Source organism: Lithobates pipiens, unplaced genomic scaffold, assembly GCF_037356315.1.
Source record: "Lithobates pipiens isolate NorthernLeopardFrog02 unplaced genomic scaffold, aLitPip1_a1.2 Scaffold_18, whole genome shotgun sequence".
In the NCBI taxonomy this organism is placed as follows: domain Eukaryota; kingdom Metazoa; phylum Chordata; class Amphibia; order Anura; family Ranidae; genus Lithobates; species Lithobates pipiens.
In genome coordinates this window covers 332,641,107-332,665,210 of record NW_027507758.1, presented here as the reverse complement: position 1 = coordinate 332,665,210, position 24,104 = coordinate 332,641,107, and the positions used below count along the sequence as shown (strand labels likewise).

Genomic DNA, 24,104 nt, shown 5'->3' with positions numbered 1-24,104 from the left:
CTCATCAAAAATGATTTTAATTTAATGTTACAACAATACCTTACATAGGCACTTACTAAAATACAGAAAATTTAATTCCCAAGTCATCCTCCCAAGGTTTCAGGAAAGGGAAGTCATGGGAGTTTTCTGTTAGTCAATGAGCTAAAGAATAGTGACAGAGAATGTCTTATGGGAGTCTTATCAAGACAAAGTCGTTCGAAAGAGGCTATGTATATGCTTATAAGCCGTTTTTTTGTGTTTTAATACACTATTCCATACCTGATTTGTTTGAAGTACTGTATTGTAACATTTTAGCCATTGATTAGTTCAGAAAGTTTTTTAGTTAAGTGATACCCTTTACTGGCTAACTTAATAATCCAAATAAACGGTATCACTTAAACTACATATTTTCCATACTAGAATTAAATAATTGGACCAAATAGAAAGCAGAAAATGTCATGTGCAGTGTTGTCATTATTAAAATAAGTACCAAACCCTTATTGTGTATTGCTCAAACTGTTTCTAGGATCTTCGGTCTGAAATGGATATATCCCTGACAGTCGGACATTCTCTTTTACTCACATATTGCAATATAGATGTCATATCTCAGGATGTCCGTTTTATTCAGATTCTGCAGTCAAAAAGAGAATTTCAGCAACACAAGGTTCCATTCAAAATGATGGTATGTTTAGCTGTAATAATTTCCCAGATGAAGGACAACATATTTGACTATTTTCTAACAGTTTATATAAAATTGTGCCTAAGTGTAGGCACTTGATTCATAACGCTTTGTGATATGTGTTAGCCATATCAACGCTACCTTTGATCTTCACTATGCTTGCTACTGGGGCCAGACTTTTCCTTAAAGTGAACCTGTGACCAGGCTATGGACAATAAGGTATACACATGTTTTAGCAAGCAGTAAATGAGCTTTAAAACAAGCCCTCAATGACATGTAGCTGCAGTCACTGTGAAGCAATTCATCCTTGTATTTCACAGAAGAGACTCTGAAATAATAGCCATTCTGTCAGACGGCTCAGCCCATTTTGCTTTCCCCTCCCAGCAGTGACTCAGAATCCTTCCATCATTTTACTCTCTAATATAAACACAGAGTGGTGCTCTAGAAAGGAATCAGACCAGCCTTAAATGACTTAGTGCTTCTGCTGTGAACTTTGAGGATGACTTGTTCCTGTATTTATAGAGAATAAAGGAAGGCTTGTTTTAAAGCTTTACTGCATGTTACGAATATGCAAAAAATTCTATGTGCATAGCGTGGCCACCTAAACCTAAACCTAATCCCTGACAAATACTATTCCACTGTCAAATTAAAGTGTCCAAAAAAACACTCTCATTAGAGTGTGGCATGGCAGTTACTGAAGCTTGCAGAGAAATGAATGGTCTGTCACAGACTATTAATTTTGACAATAACTTTCCCATGAAAAGATATGTGCATTGAACATATTTTATGCATGGCTTTTACCTGTAAAAGCCTGCCTTGTGTAGACATCCAAAAGCACTGAGACTGATTCTAGGTGCCACCATCTTGGATGTGAACAGCCCCAGCAGATTTAGAGCTGGAACTGGACAGAGTCCAGATAAGGGTAGCAAAGCTAATAAGCGGACTGGAGGACCTCAGTTATGAGGAATGACTACAAACATTAAACTTATTTATCCTGGAGAAGAGACATTTGAGAGGACATATGATAGCAATATAGAAATACCTCAATGGTGACTCTAGCATAGGGATTAAACTATTAAGTTTCATGGAGCTTAAGAAAACACACAGCCACGCTATGAAATTGGAGGAGAAGAGGTTCAACCTTAAACTGTGTAGGGGGTTCTTTACTGTTAGAGCTGAAAGGATGTGGAACTCTGTTCCACAATCAGTGGTGTCAGCAGGAAGTGTTGATAGCTTAAACAACTCTTAGTTTGGCATTTTAGTGAACACAAGGTACAAGGATAGGGGAAATGGTATTGAAATAAACATACGCACACACCTACATAGGTTGAATTAGATGGACTGGTGTCTTTATTTAACCTTACTAACTATGAAACTATAAGGAGAGAGAGAAAATCCACCGCTCCAGGCTGATCCACTGAAAAACTGGCCACTCTTCCTCCAAAAAGATAGGGGTCCCAGGTGCAGGATAATTGCACTAGCCAAATATAAAGGAACAGCTATGAATAAGCGCTAATTTTAGCGTGAAACGAGTCACCATTTCTTGCTTTATTTTCTTTATCCCTTTGCTGTTGTGATTTGTATGATGTGAAGATTTTTTGAGTGGGAACAATAAAGGCATTAATTATTTTACATGATCCGGAGTGCGGCTATCCAGAGTTTTTCTGTTCCTTTATATGAAACTATAAGATATGATTGAACACCTGCAGTATTCTAACAGTAATTAACAGAATGGAACTGTATTTACCTAGCAACAGTATACAAAGACAGTTCTAGCTTGCTATACCAGTCCTAGTTTTATCCCACTGTCCAGTGATGAAAAAATGCTGGCATGCAAAGTTGGGGCTCTTGAGGAAAGCAGTTCCCAGGGCACCCTTTTCTGGGTCTCTGGACATGTTCTCTGATTTAGTTCTCTGATTCTGAAAAGTTCAGTTCAAGTCAGACAAGGATAGAATTTGCTAATGATCTTTCTTCTTTCAGTCCTGCTGAGACAATCCCTTCTTTACATTCCACAAGTGGTGGGAGTGCTTTCTATTACACACTGATCTCACCAGACATCCAAATCACACCCTCCCAGGGAGAAGGTTCTCTTGCTTCTCTGAGTTCTCACCAGATTGTGGTCATCTATGGCAGGGATGTGTTCATCCAGCTGCAGCAGCAGCTTAGTCTCTGTTCAGCACTCTTCTCCAGGGCAGTTCAACACGAACCAGATGAGTTTTTATCCATCTATGGGTAGGCTGGTTGTACTGAAGTCGATCTATCGATTGACTTCAGTACAACCAGCCTTTCAAGGTTTTTTTCATATGCTCAGTGTTGGCCACTATAGTAGCCAGCAGTGATCATTGTATTCTGATGGCAGGGGACCTCCCGCTGTTAGACTACAGTAGCACAGTGGACTGTGTTGATGGTGGAATCAAGCAAAATATGCCCCCCCCCCCTTACACCACCCCCTATAGCTTCATAAAGTGTTATGTTATGTATGGTGGTGAAGGGAAGGGCAAAGAAGATGCCAGCAAAAAGTAATTTAGCTACTCTCAGGATAGAGGAGAGGGTTATGCTCTGTTAGGTTAGGAATTGCAAAGAGGGAGGGGGCCTGTGCTAATGGGACTGACTAATCAGTTTTTCTAGGAACATTAAAGGTAAATTGCAAGTGAAAAAAAATTGTTTTGTAAAGGAAGACACTGAAAGTACAAATTTAAAATACTTGATTTTTTTGTGTGTTTACCTGCAATTTTTTTAAGTTGGTAACAGGGTCTCTTTAACCATAAAGTCAGGGAAAGCGAGACCCCGGTAATAAAGTGGGTTTAAATAAGAAAAGGTCAAAGAACGGACTTTTATTGCTAATGCAGATAATAACCAACATCTGGTTGTATCTGCTTTTTCGCAGGAAGATTATTTTTAAAATTGTAAAGTAGAGTACATCATTATAATTGTGTCAGCATGAACAGTAAACTAACATCTGTGGTTGTTCAAGGTGGGAGAACATGAAGTAGAATGCCATCCAGGTTTCCGGATATACCTGCACACCACCTGCACACCTGACAGGGTACCTCCTGAGGTGGCCTCCTATTGTACAATACTGTACTTCTCCCAGGACAGACAAGGACTGACAGAACAGCTTCTGGACAGATTTATACAACTCGAAAAGCCAAGACTTAAAGAGGAACACTTACTCCTGAAACAGGTAGCTTGTGCACTTTGGTCATTTACTACTACTTCAGAGTGATTTCATATACGGTTAATGGTATATCTCTCAGAATTTGACAATATTAGGATGAAAACAATTAGAAAAGCATTGTCTCCAGTTAGCCCAATTTTTTGCATATGCACATTTCTATGAAAATGTGCTCATTTAATGTAAAATCTTCAGCACTGTATACCCGAGAACTGAAACTGTCACACCAAAACAGATATGTTTGAAAGGTACAGTTATCATTGTTCATGAGTGTAAAATTACACTTTGTTTGCTGTCCTTTTAGTAAGCATGACTCCAAAATGGGAGCATCATAGGTAGCATCCCAGTCATTGCTGTGTATATAGTAGACCTGTTCATTTAGTATTTCAGATGATGGCCAATAAGATAGGATTCAGAATACATATTTACATTTAACAGAAAAACAGTGAAGAAATTGAGCATTACACTCTAAGGGGCCTATTTAAACAGAACGCAAATATCAATATCTGCTCTCCACTGGGCAACCTACTATTTACTTTCCACTGATCCTGAATTCTAAGAGTAATATATAAAATGCAAGTCACTATGTAGAGCCCACAGTTTCCTATGGAGTGTTCCTGCATAATGACGCAGTTGACAATCCATGGTAGGAGAAGAGAAAGGCTATATGACTTTGACGGGTCATGTTACAGGCTGTCCCATGGCACTTTTTCCCCATTCTCAAAAAAGAAAAAAAAAGACTCAGAAGCAAGTAAATAGCTAAATACTTTTGTACAGCGCATCTATGTGCAGGGCCAGATTAACAGCATCATGGGCCTGGTGCTGAGGATTTTGGTGGGCCTTTTTTACGGAAACAAAATGAAAATGCAAAAATGTTTTACTAAAACAAATTAAATATACTTTCACCAGTAATATCGGCCGTGCAGCCTTTGAGCAGCAGGAACACCCCCAATACCACCTGCTATGCGGTCTCTCAACAGCAGCAACATAGGAGACCACATTTCCAAACTGCCATTCAGGGAGATCCCCCCCTTCCCAAAAAAAAAAAAGAGGGGGGATGTAGTCTCGGGTTGATGGGGAAATAGGTGGCGGGGGGTGATTTTTCAGGCAAATGGCACTTAGCACTTAAAATCATCCTGACGCTATGCTTGATATGGCATCGGGATGATCAAATTCCATTATTTCTATTACTACATTGTAATATATAGTGAAATAGTTCAACTCACCATGATGCATTATCAGTGGGAACCTGAGCTTGTCACTTCCCACCAGATGCAGTGTGTCGCTTGCCACCATTGCCTGCTGCCAGATGCCACCCGCAGCCTGCCACCAGATACAGTGTGCCACTTGCCACCAGATACAATGTGCCACTTGCCATCAGCATGCCACCAGATACAGTGTGCCACTTGCCACCAGCAGCCTGTCACCAGATACAGTGTGCCACTGGCAGCCTGCCACCAGATACAGTGTGCCACTTGCCACCAGATACAGTGTGCCACCAGATACAGTGCCACTAGCAGCCTGCCACCAGATACAGTGTGCCACTTGCCACCAGATACAGTGTGCCACTTGCCACCAGCAACCTGACACCAGATACGGTGTGCCACTTGTCACAAGCAGCATGCCAGATAGTGTGCCACTTGCTACCAGCAGCATGCCACCAGATTAAAGCGGGATTCCACCCTAAAGTGGAACCTCCGCTGATCGGAACCCTCCCCCCATCCGGTGTCACAATTGACACCTTTCAGGGGGGAGGGGGGTATTTTCACCCACTTCCGGGCATAGACTCCCACGGGAGTCTACGCCATTTCCTGCCCTGCCGCGCTGTCTGCTGGGACACACACGGGTCCCAGTGACAGCGCGGAGATTTCCTATTGCGCGGCGCAGCTCGCGCAGTAGGGAACCGGGAAGTGAAGCCGATTCGCTTTACTTCCTGATTCCCTCACCTAGAATGGTGGCGGCAGCAGCCGAGGCACGAGCGGTCGATCGGCCTCGGCATCGCTGGAACCCGGGACAGGTGAGTGTCCATTTATTAAAAGTCAGCAGCTGTAGTATTTATAGCTGCTGGCTTTTAATATTTTTTTTTGGGCGGAATCCCTCTTTAAGTGTGCCACTTGCCACCAGCAGTCTGCCACCAGATACAGTGTACCACTTGTCACAAGCAGCCTGCCACCAGATAGTGTGCCACTTGCCACCAGCAGCATGCCACTTGCCACCAGCAACCTGCCACCAGATACGGTGTGCCACTTGTCACAAGCAGCATGCCAGATAGTGTGCCACTTGCTACCAGCAGCATGCCACCAGATACAGTGTGCCACTTGCCAACAGCAGCCTGCCACCAGTTACAGTGTGCCACTTGCCACAAGCAGCCTGCCACCAGTTACAGTGTGCCACTTGTCACAAGCAGCATGCCAGATAGTGTGCCACTTGCTACCAGCAGCATGCCACCAGATACAGTGTGCCACTTGCCAACAGCAGCCTGCCACCAGTTACAGTGTGCCACTTGCCACAAGCAGCCTGCCACCAGTTACAGTGTGCCACTTGCCACAAGCAGCCTGCCAGATATAGTGTGACACTTGCCACCAGCAGCATGCCAGATACAGTGTGACACTTGCCACCAGCAGCATGTCACCAGATACAGTGTGCCACTTGCCACCAGCAGCATGTCACCAGATACAGTGTGCCACTTGCCACAAGCAGCCTTCCACCAGATACAGTGTGCCACTTGCCACAAGCCGCCTTCCACCAGATACAGTGTGCCACTTGCCACAAGCCGCCTGCCACCAGATACAGTGTGCCACTTGCCACAAGCAGCCTGCCACCAGATACAGTGTGCTACTTGCCACAAGCAGCCTGCCACCAGATACAGTGTGCTACTTGCCATCAGCAGCCTGCCACCAGCAGCAGTGTACCACCAGATACAGTGTGCCACTTGCCACAAGCAGCATGCCAGATACAGTGTACCACTTGACACAAGCAACATGCCACCAGATACAGTGTGCCATTTGCCACAAGCAGCCTGCCATCAGATACAGTGTGCCACTTGCCACCAGCAGCATGCCAGATACAATGTGCCACTTGCCACCAGCAGAATGTCACCAGATACAGTGTGCCACTTACCACCAGCAGTGTGCCACCAGATACAGTGTGCCACTTGCCACCAGCAGTGTGCCATCAGCAGCCTTCCACCAGATAGTGTGCTACTTGCCACCAGCAGCAGTGTGCAACCAGCAGCCTTCCACAAGATAGTGTGCTACTTGCCATCAGCAGCCTGCCACCAGATACAGTGTGCCACTTGCCACCAGCATGCAACCAGATACAGTGTGCCACTCGCCACCCACAGCCTGTCACCAGATACAGTGTGCCACTTACCACCAGCAGCCTGCCACTGCCTCCAAGACTCTCCCCAATTGGTTAGAAGAGACAGGGCCTGCATAGTCAATCAAATCCCTGGAGCCCCCACCCCTCCTGAGCTGGGATGGTATGGCTGTATGCCAGGAGTTTTGTTTAGACCAAGTTGTACAGGGTTGTGTGTGCAAGCTTTTGGGCTCACACTGGTGTGCTGCAGTTGGCTGCACTGCTCATGTATCTGCAGTTTTAGCTGCAGTCCTATTGATTTATATCAGGTTGCAGGTTTTTGCTGCATTTTCTGACAGTGTGCCAAAGATGCAGCATGCAGGAATTTTGGTGCGCTTTCAGAAAATGCAGAAAAAACAAACAACCTAATAGAAATCTATAGGACTGGGGGTAAAACGCAGGAAAACTGTGGATACACCAGCAATGGGCCAAAACACAGCAAATCAGTGTGAACCACCTAAAAGCACAAGGGACCACCAAGCACTGCCACAGGCTGATGACACAGTTCTAAACACTTTGGCTGCAGTTATAACAGCTACTGCTGGAGAAAAAAGTTAAAAACGAGGGAAAGGGATATAAGAAACCAGTCACTGAGCTCACATGTGGACGGTCCCTGGAGGCTGATCACTCAGAGATATCCTGTTCACCTTCTATCTGCCGGTGTTTCCCACCCACACGGCTCCTTCACTGCACAGACTTCACAGAGGGGGAGGGGAAAGGCAGAGCCAACTCAGCCTCTCCCATTTGTGTAGGGGGGGAACTGTGCACTGTGACATTGTAATAACCACAGTGAGCAAACACAGATGCAGCCAGACACCCCTACATTTACACACACTTCTCCTGTCCCATAGAAGTTTATGGACAGGAAAAAAAAAAATCGGGCTTATGCTGCTGGCTGGGTGGGCCTATTTTAAGGCAGGGGCTTGGTGCTGCAGCTCCATCAGCCCCTATGTTAATCCGGCCCTGTCTATGTGCAGCTTTAAAAAGCTATACCACTGCTTTATTAATGAGCTCTTTCATCTAAACTAAAACAGTTATAACCTTATTAAAGTTTTTCATGTTTTATATTTACAAAAAAAAGAATAATACAATCCAAAACAGATTTACTAGTTTAGGGGATGTAGGGCATGGTTCAAATCACTGGCTGGATTTCTCTCTTGGGGAAGCTTGGATACTTTGTCCTTTTTGTATAATCTTCTTCAGAAAAAATACCAGTGATGGCAGTAGCCATGCTGAAAAGTCAAACTTGGTGGGTTCCAGATGTGCTGAATGTTGTTTAAACTAGACCTGGAGGTCAAATCCTTTTGAATAGGGTTGTTTTTTTACTATATGTAATGACTTTGTTCTTTAGTAATTTATTCTGTTTTAATAAATATTTGAATCCATATTTGATTTGTATTTGAAAAAAAAAGTGAAAAATGTATGAAATGACCAATGCCTCCCCCTTTCCCTTACAGGAGTGCCTTGATAATATGGTGATACTTTCAAGTTTGGAAGACAAAATAATAGCTACTCTGCAAAGTCATGGCTCCCTCGTACACAGTCTGTCTATCACTAAGAAACTTGGACACCTGAAGCTACAACATGAAGAAGCCACAGAAATGTATATGCAATGCTATTATCCCTTTATTTATCATAAAAACTTTGCCTTTAGTAAATCAACCCCAATGTCTGCCACGATGCTGCAATAATAAGTTGGTATGGTGAAAATTGGGTGTTCCTATAGGATATTGGTTATTGTGACATACCTTTACATCTTCCAGCATCAGCTGCCTTTAGTCATATGGCATTTCAGAGCCAAAAAATAAGTTGATGCTAGAAATGAATGGCTTTGCCATAATTACAAGTCTGAGCAGGTAGCTGTATAATGACCACCATGTGTTGCTGGCTGCAAGCCCCAGTCTTATCCCCGTGTGAATTGTGAAGCGTCTTCTTTCAAGGCCAACAGTGCCCCAGTTCAGTCCTCCCTTGGTACTATGTTTTTACTTTCTTTCAAATAAGAACTTACAAAGTGTTGTCTGTCATCACATAAAATTGTTATCCAGACTATATGATATATGACATGTACACATGAATTTATTTAATGCACATCTAAAATGTTATGGGTTGCTTTCAAAGGCTTATGAAGAATGATGCGGCAGAAGACATCTTGTTACATGCCAGGGAAGGTTTCCGTGAGATAGCTGTGCGTGGTGCTGTGATGTTTGACAGTGCAAGAATGCTTCAGCAACTTAACAAGATGTATGACACCAGCTACAAACAGCTGCTGGAACTGTTTGATGTATCAGTGGCACATTCAGAGAGGTGAGTATCTGATCATCCAACTTTCTGTAGAAAGACAGTACCATGTTTACATACTCTGCAAGATGCTTATTCTCTTTTATAGTGTCTGTATTTTACATTTTTCCTATTTCTTTTTTTTTTTTATCTGATTTTTATACACTATTCTGTGTTAGTGAAAACACACAAAAAAATTACAAATATCTGTAAAAGTTTTTTTTTTTCATAAATAAAAAGGTCCAGACATGGATCAATTTTGTTGCTTTGAATTGCAGAATTTGACAGGAAAAGATGGGGTCAATAGGTCCTCTTCCTTTTATAATATAGCCCCCTATTATGTGCAAGGCTGGTATCTATTGTTCAAATGGAAACCAATAGTTCTCATAGCGTGTATGCCAGCCTTACTTTGCAGTATATCTTTTGAGAGTATGGAATACTGCTGAACTCCTTTTGGGTGTTGCAGATCTCTCATTGTCTCCCATCTATATACACATCTTCTCACCAAATATCTAGATAAATTCCTTTAACAGAGATAACTCAGATACAAACAGGACCTGGGACATAGGAAGATCAGTGAGAGGAGATCCTTAACATGTTACCCAAAATGTTGCTATTGGTGTCAGGAAGACCCACTCAAATGTTTATTTGACATAGAAGATATTGCATTCCAGTTTCTCTTTAGGAGCAGGTTATATAATGACTCTGACTGTACCAACTGTGGGAGAGACCGAGCAGATCTAAATCATCTTCTATGGAGATGCCCAAAGTTCAGATACTTATTTGTGTGGCCTCCGCATTAAACACTGTATTTTGTATCTTGTATTTTTGTAACCCTCTTACGTATACTTGACTTCTTTAGTACTGTCACCCTAGCTCAGTACAATACAGGTAATGCTGTTTTCAGAGCTCTCTTTACAACACAGAAACTGATTTCTAGGATTTGGATACTCTAGTCCCTCCTATTCCCAAGTACTGGTTTTGAGAGATGCACTATGTACTCTCACGTGAAAAACTGACATCAACTGATAATGGCTTTCCAAAATTTCAGAAATGATTACCCTTATGCCTTGAAATTGTTAAAGGCTCCCTGGGGCCTGGTGTTTCCTCAGTGGTTGTTCCTACCTAGTTTTTCCATCTGTATTAAATGCCCCCTGCATGGAACTAAGTGGTGATGGTAGGTGTGGGAAATGAGGATTTGACAAAGGATTATATGCAATTTGATACATCTTGTTTATTCTCCTAATATATACATATATAAAGGGTGCCAGTGTATTTTACAGGATTTGGACAAGGAGGTTCTTGCAATTTGTAAATGTTATATTGAATCTGTGCAACCTTTGTATTGGTTGTTTATTGCTGTTTTTATATGATACATGTTGCTCTGGTGTGCACCACATTCTGGGTACATTGTATTTCTCTTGTTCTTGGATTTATGAAATTTTTGCTGTAAACAAATTTTGAAAAACTTCCAGTAAAAATGTTTGACTTGAATGGTCCAGGCTTTGGTACTCTGGTTCTTTCAGAGGCTTCACTTGCTGGTGAGTTACAAACCTGAACATTAATGCAGCCAGTGAAAAGTAGAATCCTGTCCTGTGTACTTTTTCCCGGTTTGTTATTAACTAGGAAAGCCATTACCAGGATAACAACACCAATCTTTTCTTCTTACTCCTTACATCAGAAACCACTCTTTAAAGCCAAACTCTTGGCACAATCATTTCCATAGCTTAGGAGAACTTAGTATTTGTTTATACCTGCTCTGTAGTAGTGTAATGTCAGATTTCTTTATACGGTTTAAAAAAAAAAAAACTCCTGATATGCATCCTGACCCACACTGACATCAGTGTCTCTGCTCCCACCTACGTTTGGTCATTCAAAAAATCCATGGTTTCATCATAAGCTGTGTTTTGAGAATGGCCTACCAAAGACAGGGTGGAGACACAATACCTGCACTGGAGTTTGATGAACTGCAGCAAGCTATTATCGAGTCTGTCAGCTCACAGGTTAGTTCTTCATTATTAATAATTTAATTATTGTCTTTAGAACTCAAAAATTTAAATAATATGGAAATCACACATTTTCTACTGCTGAAAAAATTGTTTTGTAAACTATCACTCAGTTGACAATATAGTATTTTTCAATTATTGTTTTTGGGGTTTAATCTAAAATTTATATTTTTATGTTTGCTCTTTTTTCCTTAATGTAATTTGTAAATCAGTCACTAGATGCAGCTCTCTTTTCGTTGTTTTCATAGTGTTGGTGGACTAAACGTTTAAGTAAAATCAGTATAGTAGTTTTAGCACATTTAGCAAACCAGTTTAATTGATTCACTTCTTTCTGCTGCTTTTTTTAAGATATTCGCTCAAAGGTGTAGTTGCCTATCTGACAAGTAACATCTTCTCATACATTTCCAAATCCTTGCTGGAAAGGGACAGAATGGTGTATGCCTTGCTCACAGCATTTGAGGTAATGAAAAAAATGTTACATTTTCAGGACCCATTCATAGCTCTATGCATTAACGGTTTAACCCACAATAATTAACTTGCCTTGAATTAATTTACATGGGCTGCCAATGTTCCACACTAAAAAATGAATATGCACAATTTTCAGAAATCTACACACGGTAGTGCTGCCATTTAAGTGAGATCTCTTGATGCTTTTGAGTGTCAAATAAAATGAATGATATTGGAAACAACTACCATTGGTGTGGTGCATTGCTGTACATTTACATTTTTTTGGTTGCCAGCAATTCAACATCATATCTCTCATGGATTCCACTGGCGAGATATCCCCATCAGAATTGGAGAGACCAACTATGACTGAGTATCCCCTTTAGATCCAGGAGATCATGCCACTAAAAGAGAGATAAACCAGTAGGAGTTGGTAGTTCAACCAAATGCTGCCCATCTTAAAGCACAGCTCTGAGCACAAGACCCATACCAGGCTGCAAACCACCATGCAGTGTTTTGTTTACTGTGTAATAAGTAGTTGGTTTACATGCTAGGATATCTGTAATACAGCTCACTCTGTACTTCTAGCCCATGACCGATTTAAGCACTGCAGGTTCCATAGACCCCAGAGCTAGTGTTGTGTCTTGACATCCCCAATCCATTTCCTCCTGGCCATTCACAAAACACATGGCCCTAGGCTTTGTTTTGCAATTGGCCAGGAGCAGGGGTGTGGAGACATGACACCAGTGCTGGTGTCATTGAGACCTGAAGTTCTTATGTTGGGCTTTAAATTGAAAAATTCTTGTTGGAGGGAGTTGCGGTTTATGAAGTTGATGTATAAAGTGTTAAGCAAAAGTGTATAAAGTGCCACTGACCCATAGAAGGAAAATCCCAGATGTGTAGTGTTGGCTACCAAAAACCAAGATCTGATTGGCTGCTTTGCGCACATCACTCTTCCTTTCACCTAGTTTTTGTATTATGCTTGTCTGTATAGCAACAGGTTACTAGATGACTTGCTTGGTCCTAGGTGGAACAGTCCCTTGGCAGAATACGACCAGGGGAGAGAGAGTTTTTCATTTTGCCCGACTTATGTGGTGCAGTGCTCCAGGGTAGCAAAGTGTCTGAATCCCGGCAGCAAGCAAAGAACCCATTTGACTGGCTAAGTGAAGAGCATTTTAAAAATGTACAGGTAAGCTTTTTCTAAGTATATGTTTTAATATATTTGATACAAATCATATAGTCATTGCCATGAAGTGTAAATTGATTCAAATTGAAAAAAAAAAAATACATTTGTTTATGGGACTTTTGAAGTATATTGGTCTTTAGTAGCAATTAATTCTGCTTTTATTGAAAGATTTGAAGGAAATTTGGACAATGCTTCTAGCAGTTTAAAACCTTACACCCTTTACACTGAATCTAAAATGGTACCTGCAGTAAAACAGATGATCTAGAGGAAGGCAAAAGAAAATCCATAACAGGGAACTATATACAATATTTTTCTGCTCCTCAAAGGCTAATGGATAACTCTTGGGATCAGAATTTTACAGTCTTTTTTCCTATAAACATTTGTTTTCATGTATAATTTGTGCTTTTAGAAATGCAGTCTCCTGTAGGAAATGTTTCATTTATTTATATTATTTAAATATAAGTCTGCTAGAACCAGTTCCTGGGGAAGAATATTCCATATCTAAACAGGTTTTACAGCAAAGAACCCTTTCTGTCTGTAAAAGTTAAACCTCTTTTTTAATGTCTTTAAATTAAACATCATCCACTGAATGAACTATATTGGCTATCTTTATATGTATATTAGGTCTGCATAATCCCCCTTTATTACCTCTTTTGAAGAGAGCCTAAATTCAGCTGAGATCCTCTGTACCCCCAGCTAAATGATTTGCCCTTCTCTGCACTCTTCCTATCTTTTTTGTTATCTTGTGTTTGAAAATGAACTGCATATTCAATATGAGTTCCTAATATTGCTTTGTGTGGGAGGATGATTATACAGAATATGCTTCTCTTTGAGACCCTTTTCACATTGGAGAAGTTTTTCAGGCGCTTTAGCGCTAAAAATGGCGCCTGCAAAGCATCTGAAAAATGCCTCATCTGCAATCCCAGTGTGAAAGCCCAAGTGCTTTCACACTGGGGCGCTGCGTTGGCGGGACGTCAAAAAAAGTTCTGCAAGCAGCTTCTTTGAGGCAATTTAGGAGCGGTGTATACACCGCTCCCAAAGCGCCCCTGCCCATTGAAATTAATGGGCATTGGCACCGAAGCGCCTCAGCAGCAGAGCTTTGCAGGCACCTTTAACCCTTTATTCGCCCACTAGTGGGGGTTAAAAGCGCCCAAAATGCGCCTCTAAAATGATGCCGACGCCCCTGCCCTATCAGTGTGAAAGGGCTCTTAATACAAAAAAGTTTTTTGCTGTAGGAGCTGCAGATTAGTATTGTTAGATAAGTCTGAGATCTACCAGGATATCCACATTACCATCAGGGATTCACCAAATTGAACTCTCCCTAGATTGTATGACGTGTTGACTGTTTAGACCCCATTTGCAGAATTTTACATTTATCAGCAATGAGCCTTATTTCTCAAGTAGCTTCTCATTCAAGAAGTTCATTCGTTATAAATGTTGGATGTGTGTAAGTGGTCATGTCAACAAGTGTTCTAGTCAAACCCTGTGTTCTCCATTCAAAGAAAAGGCTACATGTGACTTGCTTTGTTTTGAGTTGAAATGCACCTGAATAGGTCATGCTGCATCCAAACAAATGCATCTCAACACAAAGTAGTTTTTTTTTAGGTGCGTTCCAAATGATAGTTCAGATCATTTTTTTATGCCTTTCCTTGGCCAAAGCAGATTATTTTTTTATCACTCATTTTAAAATAATATTAAGCTATGCTGATGTGTCATTCATTTTGTTTGGTAAAGATTCTTGCCACACACTTTGACTGGTTTGGAGACCTCTTTGATCGTATGTACAAGGATGGGAAAGATCTGACTTGGAAAACATTTTGTGAAAGTGAACAGCCTGAAAACCCTTCCAAGGTAATTATAAATACATTATTGTCTACACTCAGGCAGTATTAACATTTCTAGTTTAAATACATTACATTTTTAATGGAAACCATTGACTTTCTAGTGTTATTGTGTAATGTAATTTTGGATATTCAGTTTGTTTGGTGGAGTCACCAAATATTTTTTTAATAAATAGACAGGAGAAAGTAAACAGCGATTTATAGTCATGTTGTATGGTATACCCACCCCATGAACATGATGATGAGGGTGATTTGTTTAAAAATATTTGAACAGGCAAACTTTCAATCTTTATTAAACCAGTGTCTACAGATAATTGTGATATACTTGAACAAATTTCACATAAAATTCATGTGGTTTGTTATGTGGAAAATGTAAGTACACCACCACTTCAAAAGTAAATAAATTAAGATTTAGGTGTTCCAGATTATGTGCTAATAATTAGAACCTTCTTAGGGAGTACGCAAGGGGAACTTGTCTTATTAACGCCTCAGATGTCTAGAGTCTGGTGTTCTATTTGCTAATCATGTGTGTAGTATCATTGTGCAAAAAAAAAAAAGAATCCTCTAAGACCCTAAGAAACATTAATGTGAATGCCTATGAGTGTGGCAAGAGATTTGAAAAGATTGCCAATTTGTGCAAAATTAATAACTCCACTGTAAGAAATATAATCTGAAAGTGGTGTCAATTTTAAAAGAATTGCTAATTTCTTCAGAACTGGCCGGCTCAGCAGATTCATCTCAAGGGGTAATTGTTTGATGTTAAAAGACATTTCCAACAACCACAAAATTGAATCAGCGGATCTGCGGGTCTTTCTTGCAACGATGTATCAATGCACATGCATCTACAATCAGAAATAAATTGTACCAACTTAGCCTGCATACGAGATGTGCTGGAAAAAGCCTTTTCTGCCAGAATGCCAGAAAAAAAACAGTAGAACAAGACTAATGTGTGCCACTGAACATATAGGCAAAGGTCAGGTCTTCTGGAACAATGCACTTTGGACTCACAAAGAAAAACGGAAAATGTTATACTTACCTGATTTCCCTTTCCTGATGCAAATAATGACAGCATACATGAATGGAACAGGCTCCGCCTCTCGCCCAATCAGGACTGGTTATACTATATTTAAATAAGTCGCCTCCCCCAGGTGACATTCTCGTAACTATACTCAAATGCAAAACGCACAAGGGAGGGACCTGTATGCTGTCATGTTTTGCATCAGGAAAGGAAAATTACCATCAGGTAAGTTTAAAATTTTCAGTTTTCCTGACACAAAGCATGACAGCATACATGAATGGGATGTAGCACGCCCACAAAACCTATAAGGGAGGGCCATGCTGAAGCGTTTGAATCAACATATCATTAGATTAGAACTGAAGTGATTTCCCCTGCTTCCAATGTTGCTTGATTGACTTTACAATAGGCAAAAAAAATGGTTTGTAGTATATGAACCTGGTTGGTATCCTGTAAAATTCTGGACCTCTGAATTTTGCCCATGAGCATACCCCCCATCTGATAAAGTGAGCTCTGCACTAGATTGATGAATTTACCTTCCTTCTATAAGCCCCTTAGGCTATTCTGACCTGACATAATGCTATTGTTTTAGCAGACAATTAAACTCTTCTTCTGATACTGCCAGGCCTGAAGAGGCCACTGTCTGACCTTCTAGAGAAGGACCACTTCCATGTATTTCTTCCACATAGAGTCCATTACTCCAGCTTGTGGTGATGCTGGCATTTTAGTTTGGACATGCCAGAAGGGTTATGTCTTGACCCAGAAACAAAGATGCAGACCATCGTCTGGTGCTGGTGAAGAAGAAACCAGAGCCATTTTGTTTGATTATGGTAGCAATAAGGTAGTTTACTGCTTGAGGCTTGGATCTCTGAAAGAATTCTCGAAGACGTGATATCGTTAAGAAATACTACTTTAGTGTAACTGAACCTATTGAGGTAGTCTTGTTCAGAAGAATGGCCCTAGTTGCAGTTGGGAGCAGAAGATTCATCCTGAAATTCTGCGAGATTTTCCATGTTCTAGTATACCTGGATTTTGCTGCAGGTTCCCCTGGCTTCCACAAGGTTTCAAATAATGAAGGTGAGATCCTGCAATGAGCCTAACTTGGTCTCCCAGTTGCTAGATGTAACATGGCTGAATTTGGATACACTTGGCTCTGCTGTTTAAGGTCTGAGATCTCGGGAAGAATAAAATAGGAGGAACTTGGGCCAAAGATTTTACTTTGAGGACACCATGGTCTGTAAGGCCACCAGATCATTGCCCTTACCCCAGCTGTATGACTACGGATCCTGGTTGAACTAGACAGACTTGTGTCCTTTTTCAACCTGCCCAACCATGCACTATGATCCTGATGAGGAGCTTAGAGATCATGAGTCTGGTGGCTATACAGACTAACCTGCTGACCCAGTTGGATGTTAATAGATCCACTGCTTCCACATCTGGGAAGCTCCTCTTGCAGGAATGACTTCCATTCCTGACCATTGAGTTTACTGCCAAGTTAAGATTCATTGAACTGCTTGTTGGTCTATGGACTCACCCTTAACATCCAAGGCTTCGTATTTTACCGTATCTGACAGGAAGTTCTGGGACACCAGAACACAGAGCAGTGTTTCTCATCATGAGATGAGACGGGTTTTACCATTGGCAAACCTGAATAGGAGATCCCTCTTGCTATGACAATAGGAGATTACATATAGCCGTCTGTTTGGAGGTCACAGAGGGGAAAAGACTTTAATGGATTGTTACGTCTGGAAGTTTATGAAAGTTCATAAGATTAACTATCCTTGGCCACCATCAATGGGACTATTCTCATATGTGGGGTAATCTTCCCTGGAATAGGAAGCAAAATCTTTCATTACCTTAGAAGTCCAGTTTATGATGTTCTCAATCTTCTTGACCATTTGAGACCATGGGATACAAAGACATGGGATAGAGCTAGGACTTGCCTCCACATAAGTCCTAATACTGTCACCCACCATGTGGGCATTCTTCTGCAAGACGGCCACTACTTGAAGCAATGTTGTGGAAAATGTGGAAAGGTCAGTGGTTGCTGAATGAGCCCGAAGTGAAATTCTCAGTAGCCTGGGTTACCAAAGTATGCATGTACACATCAGCTAGATCTAGAGAAAAGGTAGCTGTTTTATCTGATAGTTTGAGTGACTGTTCTCCATGACTCCATATGAGATTTTGGAGCCTGATCCTTTGTTACACATCTTGCCTGAACAACCCGACTGACAACAATGGACCGATTGTTCCTGTTGGACAAGATTTGGTAACATTTGCTTGAAGCCTTAATTGCTCTAAAGAACCATAGTGGGACTTAGAGGAGTTGGAAGAGTGGAAACAAATTTTAGAGCCGAACAGGACCTGTCACTGTTGGTAGAACAAGTTGCCACTTTTCCTTGGGGAGTGGTGCTGGTATTTAAGGGCTGGAGAGTTTTACAATCCATACTGATCATGCACTCTGTTGGAAGAACAAGTTGCCACTTTTCCTTAGAAAAGTGGTGCTGGTTTAAGGGCTGGAAAGTTTTACAATCCATACTGCCCACGCACTCTTTTTATATATGAAAGCATACCTACCTGACCCTCACCTTATTGATCGTGGCTGGTCTCTGGGTAAACTTATGGCTCAAGATATGAGCTGCAGGTTTGTGGTCATAATAAATAGCTTGAAGTACTGTCTAGGACATAGTCTTAATACAATATCAATGGCCATACACACACCCATTTGCAGACATTGAATAAGCAAATGTATCTATATGATGTGAGCAAGGGTTAAACCCTTTGACAGAAGCAATTACAGATAGTAGTGTACTAAACCAAATTACTTAAAGCACTGTGACTTAAGCAGAACACTGAAATTTAGCATTTAGACATAACAAATAGGTTAATGCATAGCAATCATTAAACACATTGCACCCAAAACAGACCTTACAATGCATAGCAGTGGCATCCATACTGAAGCATAATTTTGTCGCCATAAGCAGCGCAATGAGGGGTTAATATACCTGGCAGGATCATCCACACTAGGCAACTGCCCTGTAAAGGTTAAAAAAAAAAACAGCAAATCCAAGCATTAGAGCATTGATACAGTGATCCAAAACCTGCAAAGCCAGGCATTGCTGAGTTAATAGGAAAGACTCAACTTTGCAGCAACACCTGATATATCAGTTCATGCATTAATAGTCCTACAGACAAAAAAACTCGTGAGGCAAATGAAACAGACAGAACTATGCACAACAGTTTAACCTACTTTGGCAGCTTGTATATTAAAAACATATTGATTCAGACACACCATGACAGCCCATGGAAAGATTACCTGTTCTGTGCAACACCCTTCCCCGACTGGCTAAGGGGGGGATGGGAGAGGCTCCATACCTGACAGGTGGAGACCAATCCATTCCCAGGCAGCCTGGAGCTCCCGGTCACTGCTACAGTGGGCCAGAAGTTACCCCAATATCATCTCGCTGCTCCATGCCAACTGAAAGCTGCGTCCAGCCACAGGAAACAGACAAGGAGCCATCTTGGAAGGGGGAAGCCCTAACCACAAAAAAAACTTCCAGCATCTTTGCAAGGGAAACCAACACATCCAAAGCCACACTAACAAAATGTGTGTGTGTGGGGCCACAACTCACCAGGGAGGAGAGACTTGATCAGTCCCAACCAACCACAAGACAGAACTGATTTACCTGCATCCAGAGACCAGTATCCCAGCCCCCCAGTATCTAAACCTGGGGGGGGGTCTCCCTCGTATGGTAGTTTTACAACCAAAGAGAGGGGCTTTGTCACAGGAAAGAGACTGAACCTGTATGGCTGGCCAAATGAATCCGGCAGGTGAGGGCAAAAATAAAAATCTTCATTGATTCACAGTTATAACCAGTTGAGCATTTGAGGAAAAAAAAAGAGAATGCCGCCTAGGGGGAGGCAAGTTATTTAAATATAGTATAACCAATCCTGATTGGGCGAGAGGCTGAGCCTATCCCATTCATGTATGCTCTCATTCTTTGTATCAGGAAAGATAGTTGTTTGGCCACAGTAGCAGAATATATGTGAGTCACAATCCAAAAATAGCGTTTCAGTAGAACCAACTATGTTGCTTTGCAACTTCAGGGCCTTTGCAGCTTGCAATCATCAAGTCAGCTATTAATTCTACATCATATGAAAGTGTGCTTGATGACAATGTGAGGCCATCTGTCTGAAAGGTAAACTGAATCCAAAATGGATGTTTTAACATTATAATAGGCTAAAGAACACTAACAAATTCACCAAAGAATGGCTCAGAAAGAAGAAATGGAGGGTTATGGTAAATCATATTGAAATGTTGTGGTGAGATTTGAAAAGGATAATTCTACCATAAAGTATACTGAAAAGGAAAACTTTCTGTGCATTATTATTCAAGTACAGATACTCCTCGTTTAACGACTTACTTGTTTAACGACCGCTCTGACTTACGACCAGTTCTCCCCACCCGAACAACATGCTGCATTAAAACAATGTTACTGAGCTGGAGTTTTGTGTTTAGACCTTTTTTTACAGTACAGTACAGTAGTTAAGAATGCTTAAAATATGGATTACTTTGTTGGAACTGAACCTGGTCTTTGGAACGGAACCCTAATCTGTTGGCACTATTTGAATAAGGATCTAATGATTACCTGGTAAAATGTCTTTGAACTTTGAAAACGGTCACATTTGGCTGTCCAGGAATACAGACAAACAGGTCTGTAAACTTTTTGGAGTTTGTCGAAGGAGACACAACCTCATTTGCAACTAATTGTGTTGCTAATTTGCTTGAGAAATGCCCCCTGCTGTATTTTAGAAGGAAAAGTAAATTAATTTGTTTGAATAAACGTATTCTTTAGATACCCCAATTGTCCTACCAAGCACATCTCCTTTCAATACACTGCTTTCTTTCTATTTTTTATGTAGATGCTTTTCCTGTATAAAATGATTTGATTTTTACTACTGTAAAATTAAAGTTGATATGTTGATTTTAATGCCTCCTTTTTAAGGTTAAATGGCCTGATGGAATGGATGGACTAAATGCCCTTCATAGATTGCTGATCTTACGAGCTGTAAGGATGGATAGGATTCTGCCAGCAGCATCCAACTATATCAGTGCAATTCTGGGGAAGATGTAAGTAAGCAATGGAATATTCAGTAGAACTTTTTCCATGATAAATTACATGCACTACTAGTATAGAAAACATTCATATTCTGTTCAACCTATTTTTTAATTACTGGTAGAGACTTTTGCACTACATATTCTGCTTTCCTCATATACTGTATTTCTTTCTGCATAAATATAATTGTCAAATCTAAATGTTGTATTGCAATGCATGAGCCCTTAATGAGAGCTCCTTAATGATTGTATGTAAGTTCATATGATCCAGGACACTCCTAACAGTCATAAACACCTTCACATGTGTGGGTGCTGCAATGGCAAACTAATATTAGCAAAGGAAAACATGTAGAAACATCAGTGAACCAAAAATATGTAAAAAGCAGGGTATTTTTTATTTTATTTTAAGAATAAAGGTTTATTTAAGAGACATAGAGAAAAAAGGAGGCAGATTAGCGTATATAAAGTACAGACCTTAAAGCAAAGTAAGCATGAAAAAACAAAATGAAGCAATAAACATCCTACCAAGTGGGTTGTACCCAGTCCCTGTTCTGGGACTCTGTTGAAATACTATGCCAAATGCAGCAATTTTAAATCAGTGGCCCTAGGATGGTTATTGGTGGTTTGCAAAGATATAGCCGATTACCAATTTTGCAAGATCTTAGCTCAGTTGGTCTTTCCAGCCTCATGATGCCAAGTGGGAAAATAAAAAAAAGATACATTGGAGTAACAGTGAACAGTTGAGAATGAAAGAGAATATTAGTGCGAAGCCAAAAGTGTGTAGTAAAAAGACAGAAAGGACAAAAAATGTGGTGGAGAGGATGTTATATGGCTGATGGATGGGAGAGGTAAGACCCCAGGGCAAGTATGCATCAGGCTTTTATGAAATAATGGTTTTGAAATGTGGGGAACAGGAGAAAGCGAACCATACATTTGAATTGAATATATAGGTATAGCACCCATCTTGGTGTTCGGCTACCAGTTATTCTAGACCTGAAGGCTGATTATCTCAATGTACCACTTGGAAATTGTGGAAGAGTAGGTTGATTTACAATGTCTCAGGATCACATTCCTGGCAGTGTGTAAGAAAGGGTGAGCATTGGGAATAAAGCAACTGAAGAGGAGGCAGGTGTGTGTGTGTGTATATCTATGACCATGTCATAGATTTGGAATATATAGGAACAAAAGACATATGAGAGAAAATTAACACCAGTGAGAAGTTAATATGACCTTCCCAGCATGTTATGGGGGTGGAGGGAAGAATCTTATATTGCATTGGGTGGTATGTCACGATCAGGAGTCAAGCTTGAAGGCCAGTAGCTATAGCAGTAGAAAGGTTCTCACAGTAACCAGCAGGATAAATTCACCAGCAGGTCCATCTAACGTGGGCTCACCTGAGACACAGGGTCTAAGCACTAACGAATCTTCACCATCTCCTGATGATTGAGATGGGTTTTAGTTAGTTAGTGCCAGGTTGCAGTCCTTAGGTTTGCCCCACCAGGAGGTGAGCAAGCAAGGGTCCAGAAACAGATGTATCAGGTAGGGATCAAGCAGAGGCCTTGTTGATGACCATCCAAAGTTCGGTAACAAGTGGTTTCAGATTGGGATCAAGTGGAAGCGTAGTTGATGAACAAGCCAAAGGTCGATGGCAAGTGGTAGGGAAGATACAGACATCAGCAGGAGAGCAAGAAGCAAGATGTTGGCTGGAAAAGAGCAACATAATCTTGCAAACAGGTAGTGCTGAGACATGACTTAATTAGGAAGTTCATAAATTCACCAGAAAGGTACATAGAAAGGTTGTCCAAGAGATCAGGCTGGGAGCTTTCCAGCATCTCAGATGGCCCAGTAAGAAGAGCCACTGCCAGACACATCAGAGATCCTGGGCTCGAATTCAAATTCAGATTCTGCCAGGGTACTAATACCACTATGTAAGGATCTTGTGTATTTTTTTTTCCTGAGACACAGGCCATATGTGTCAATAGGGGCACTTTCTGTTTTTTGTCTGCTGAAAATTGAGTGCCTAGGTCCTTTTCCCACACAAAGATAAAATAGGGGATACTTGGGTTTGTATGCTGAAGCAGCATATCATAGAGTATATTACGATATATAAGACAATAAGGTTTGCCCATAGGTTTGTCCTTTTGGAGGCACAGAGCTTTAAACAGGGTTAACTCCTCATGAGGGGAGGCTTTTCTGGAGAGTGAACTGAGAAACCTACCTAGCTGCAGATATTGCGTGACCTTGCGGTAGGTCCAAGGTTAGTGAAGAGAGAGATTTTAGCTGTTTGTTATGAAAGTCATGCGTGACTGCAGGTTATCACAGTGAGATGTATTGCTACAAAGTTGTTGGCCACAGAAACCCCTTCATCAAAGACAGTAGTAAGACCGCTGCCTTAATGAAGGGGTCCTCATTTGTTAAATGGAAAAATGCAAGTTTAAAGATAAGTTGCTATAAAATGCTATAATGGAAGCATAAATGTAAAGCGAGGACAATAGAAGTAAAAAAAAGGATATAAAGGAAATAATACATTTATTTATTATGTACATTTATAGGTATACATCAGAAGCAGTTGTTGATCTTCAGACCTCTTTGTCTTGGATGTCACCTTATCAGCCAGGGCTACTTCTATATAGCAGTGACTGTAATTTGCCTCGCACCTTACTCCTTGAATTTGCAGAGCGGAAGAGCCAGAAGATAACTATATTCCCCATCAGTACACCTGATGAAGAAATAGATGAATTACTCCTAAATGCCATGTCAGAGGTGAAAATAAATCATAATATCTGAGTCAACTTTTCTGACCGTAGAAAACCATCTTCTTCTTAAAAATTTTTTTGATTGTCTAATGATGATTTATAAATACAATGATAAAGCTATATGCTAAGTATACTTTTGTTACTTCTTTGTTTACTCTACAAGAATGTATCAAAGGCTTCCATTTACTTTCCCCTTACCAGCTTTTTGGCTGTCCTTGATAGATTTCAATGACAATAGGGGTATCAACCCTGATTTAGAGGACACTGGGCACA

General features: G+C 40.9%; 1 protein-coding gene across 1 annotated transcript in view; it reads left to right on the top strand.

Moving 5' to 3' along the window:
• Positions 1 to 24,104, top strand: part of LOC143988073 (dynein axonemal heavy chain 5-like) — a 310,868-nt gene that overhangs the window by 249,795 nt on the left and 36,969 nt on the right. The window contains exons 87-95 of the mRNA XM_077487337.1: positions 506 to 661; positions 3,633 to 3,842; positions 8,648 to 8,793; positions 9,309 to 9,494; positions 11,822 to 11,933; positions 12,945 to 13,106; positions 14,838 to 14,954; positions 20,966 to 21,090; positions 23,628 to 23,838. Of these exons, the coding sequence (XP_077343463.1) occupies positions 506 to 661; positions 3,633 to 3,842; positions 8,648 to 8,793; positions 9,309 to 9,494; positions 11,822 to 11,933; positions 12,945 to 13,106; positions 14,838 to 14,954; positions 20,966 to 21,090; positions 23,628 to 23,838 (1,425 nt within the window). The remainder of the gene's footprint in view (positions 1 to 505; positions 662 to 3,632; positions 3,843 to 8,647; positions 8,794 to 9,308; positions 9,495 to 11,821; positions 11,934 to 12,944; positions 13,107 to 14,837; positions 14,955 to 20,965; positions 21,091 to 23,627; positions 23,839 to 24,104) is intronic.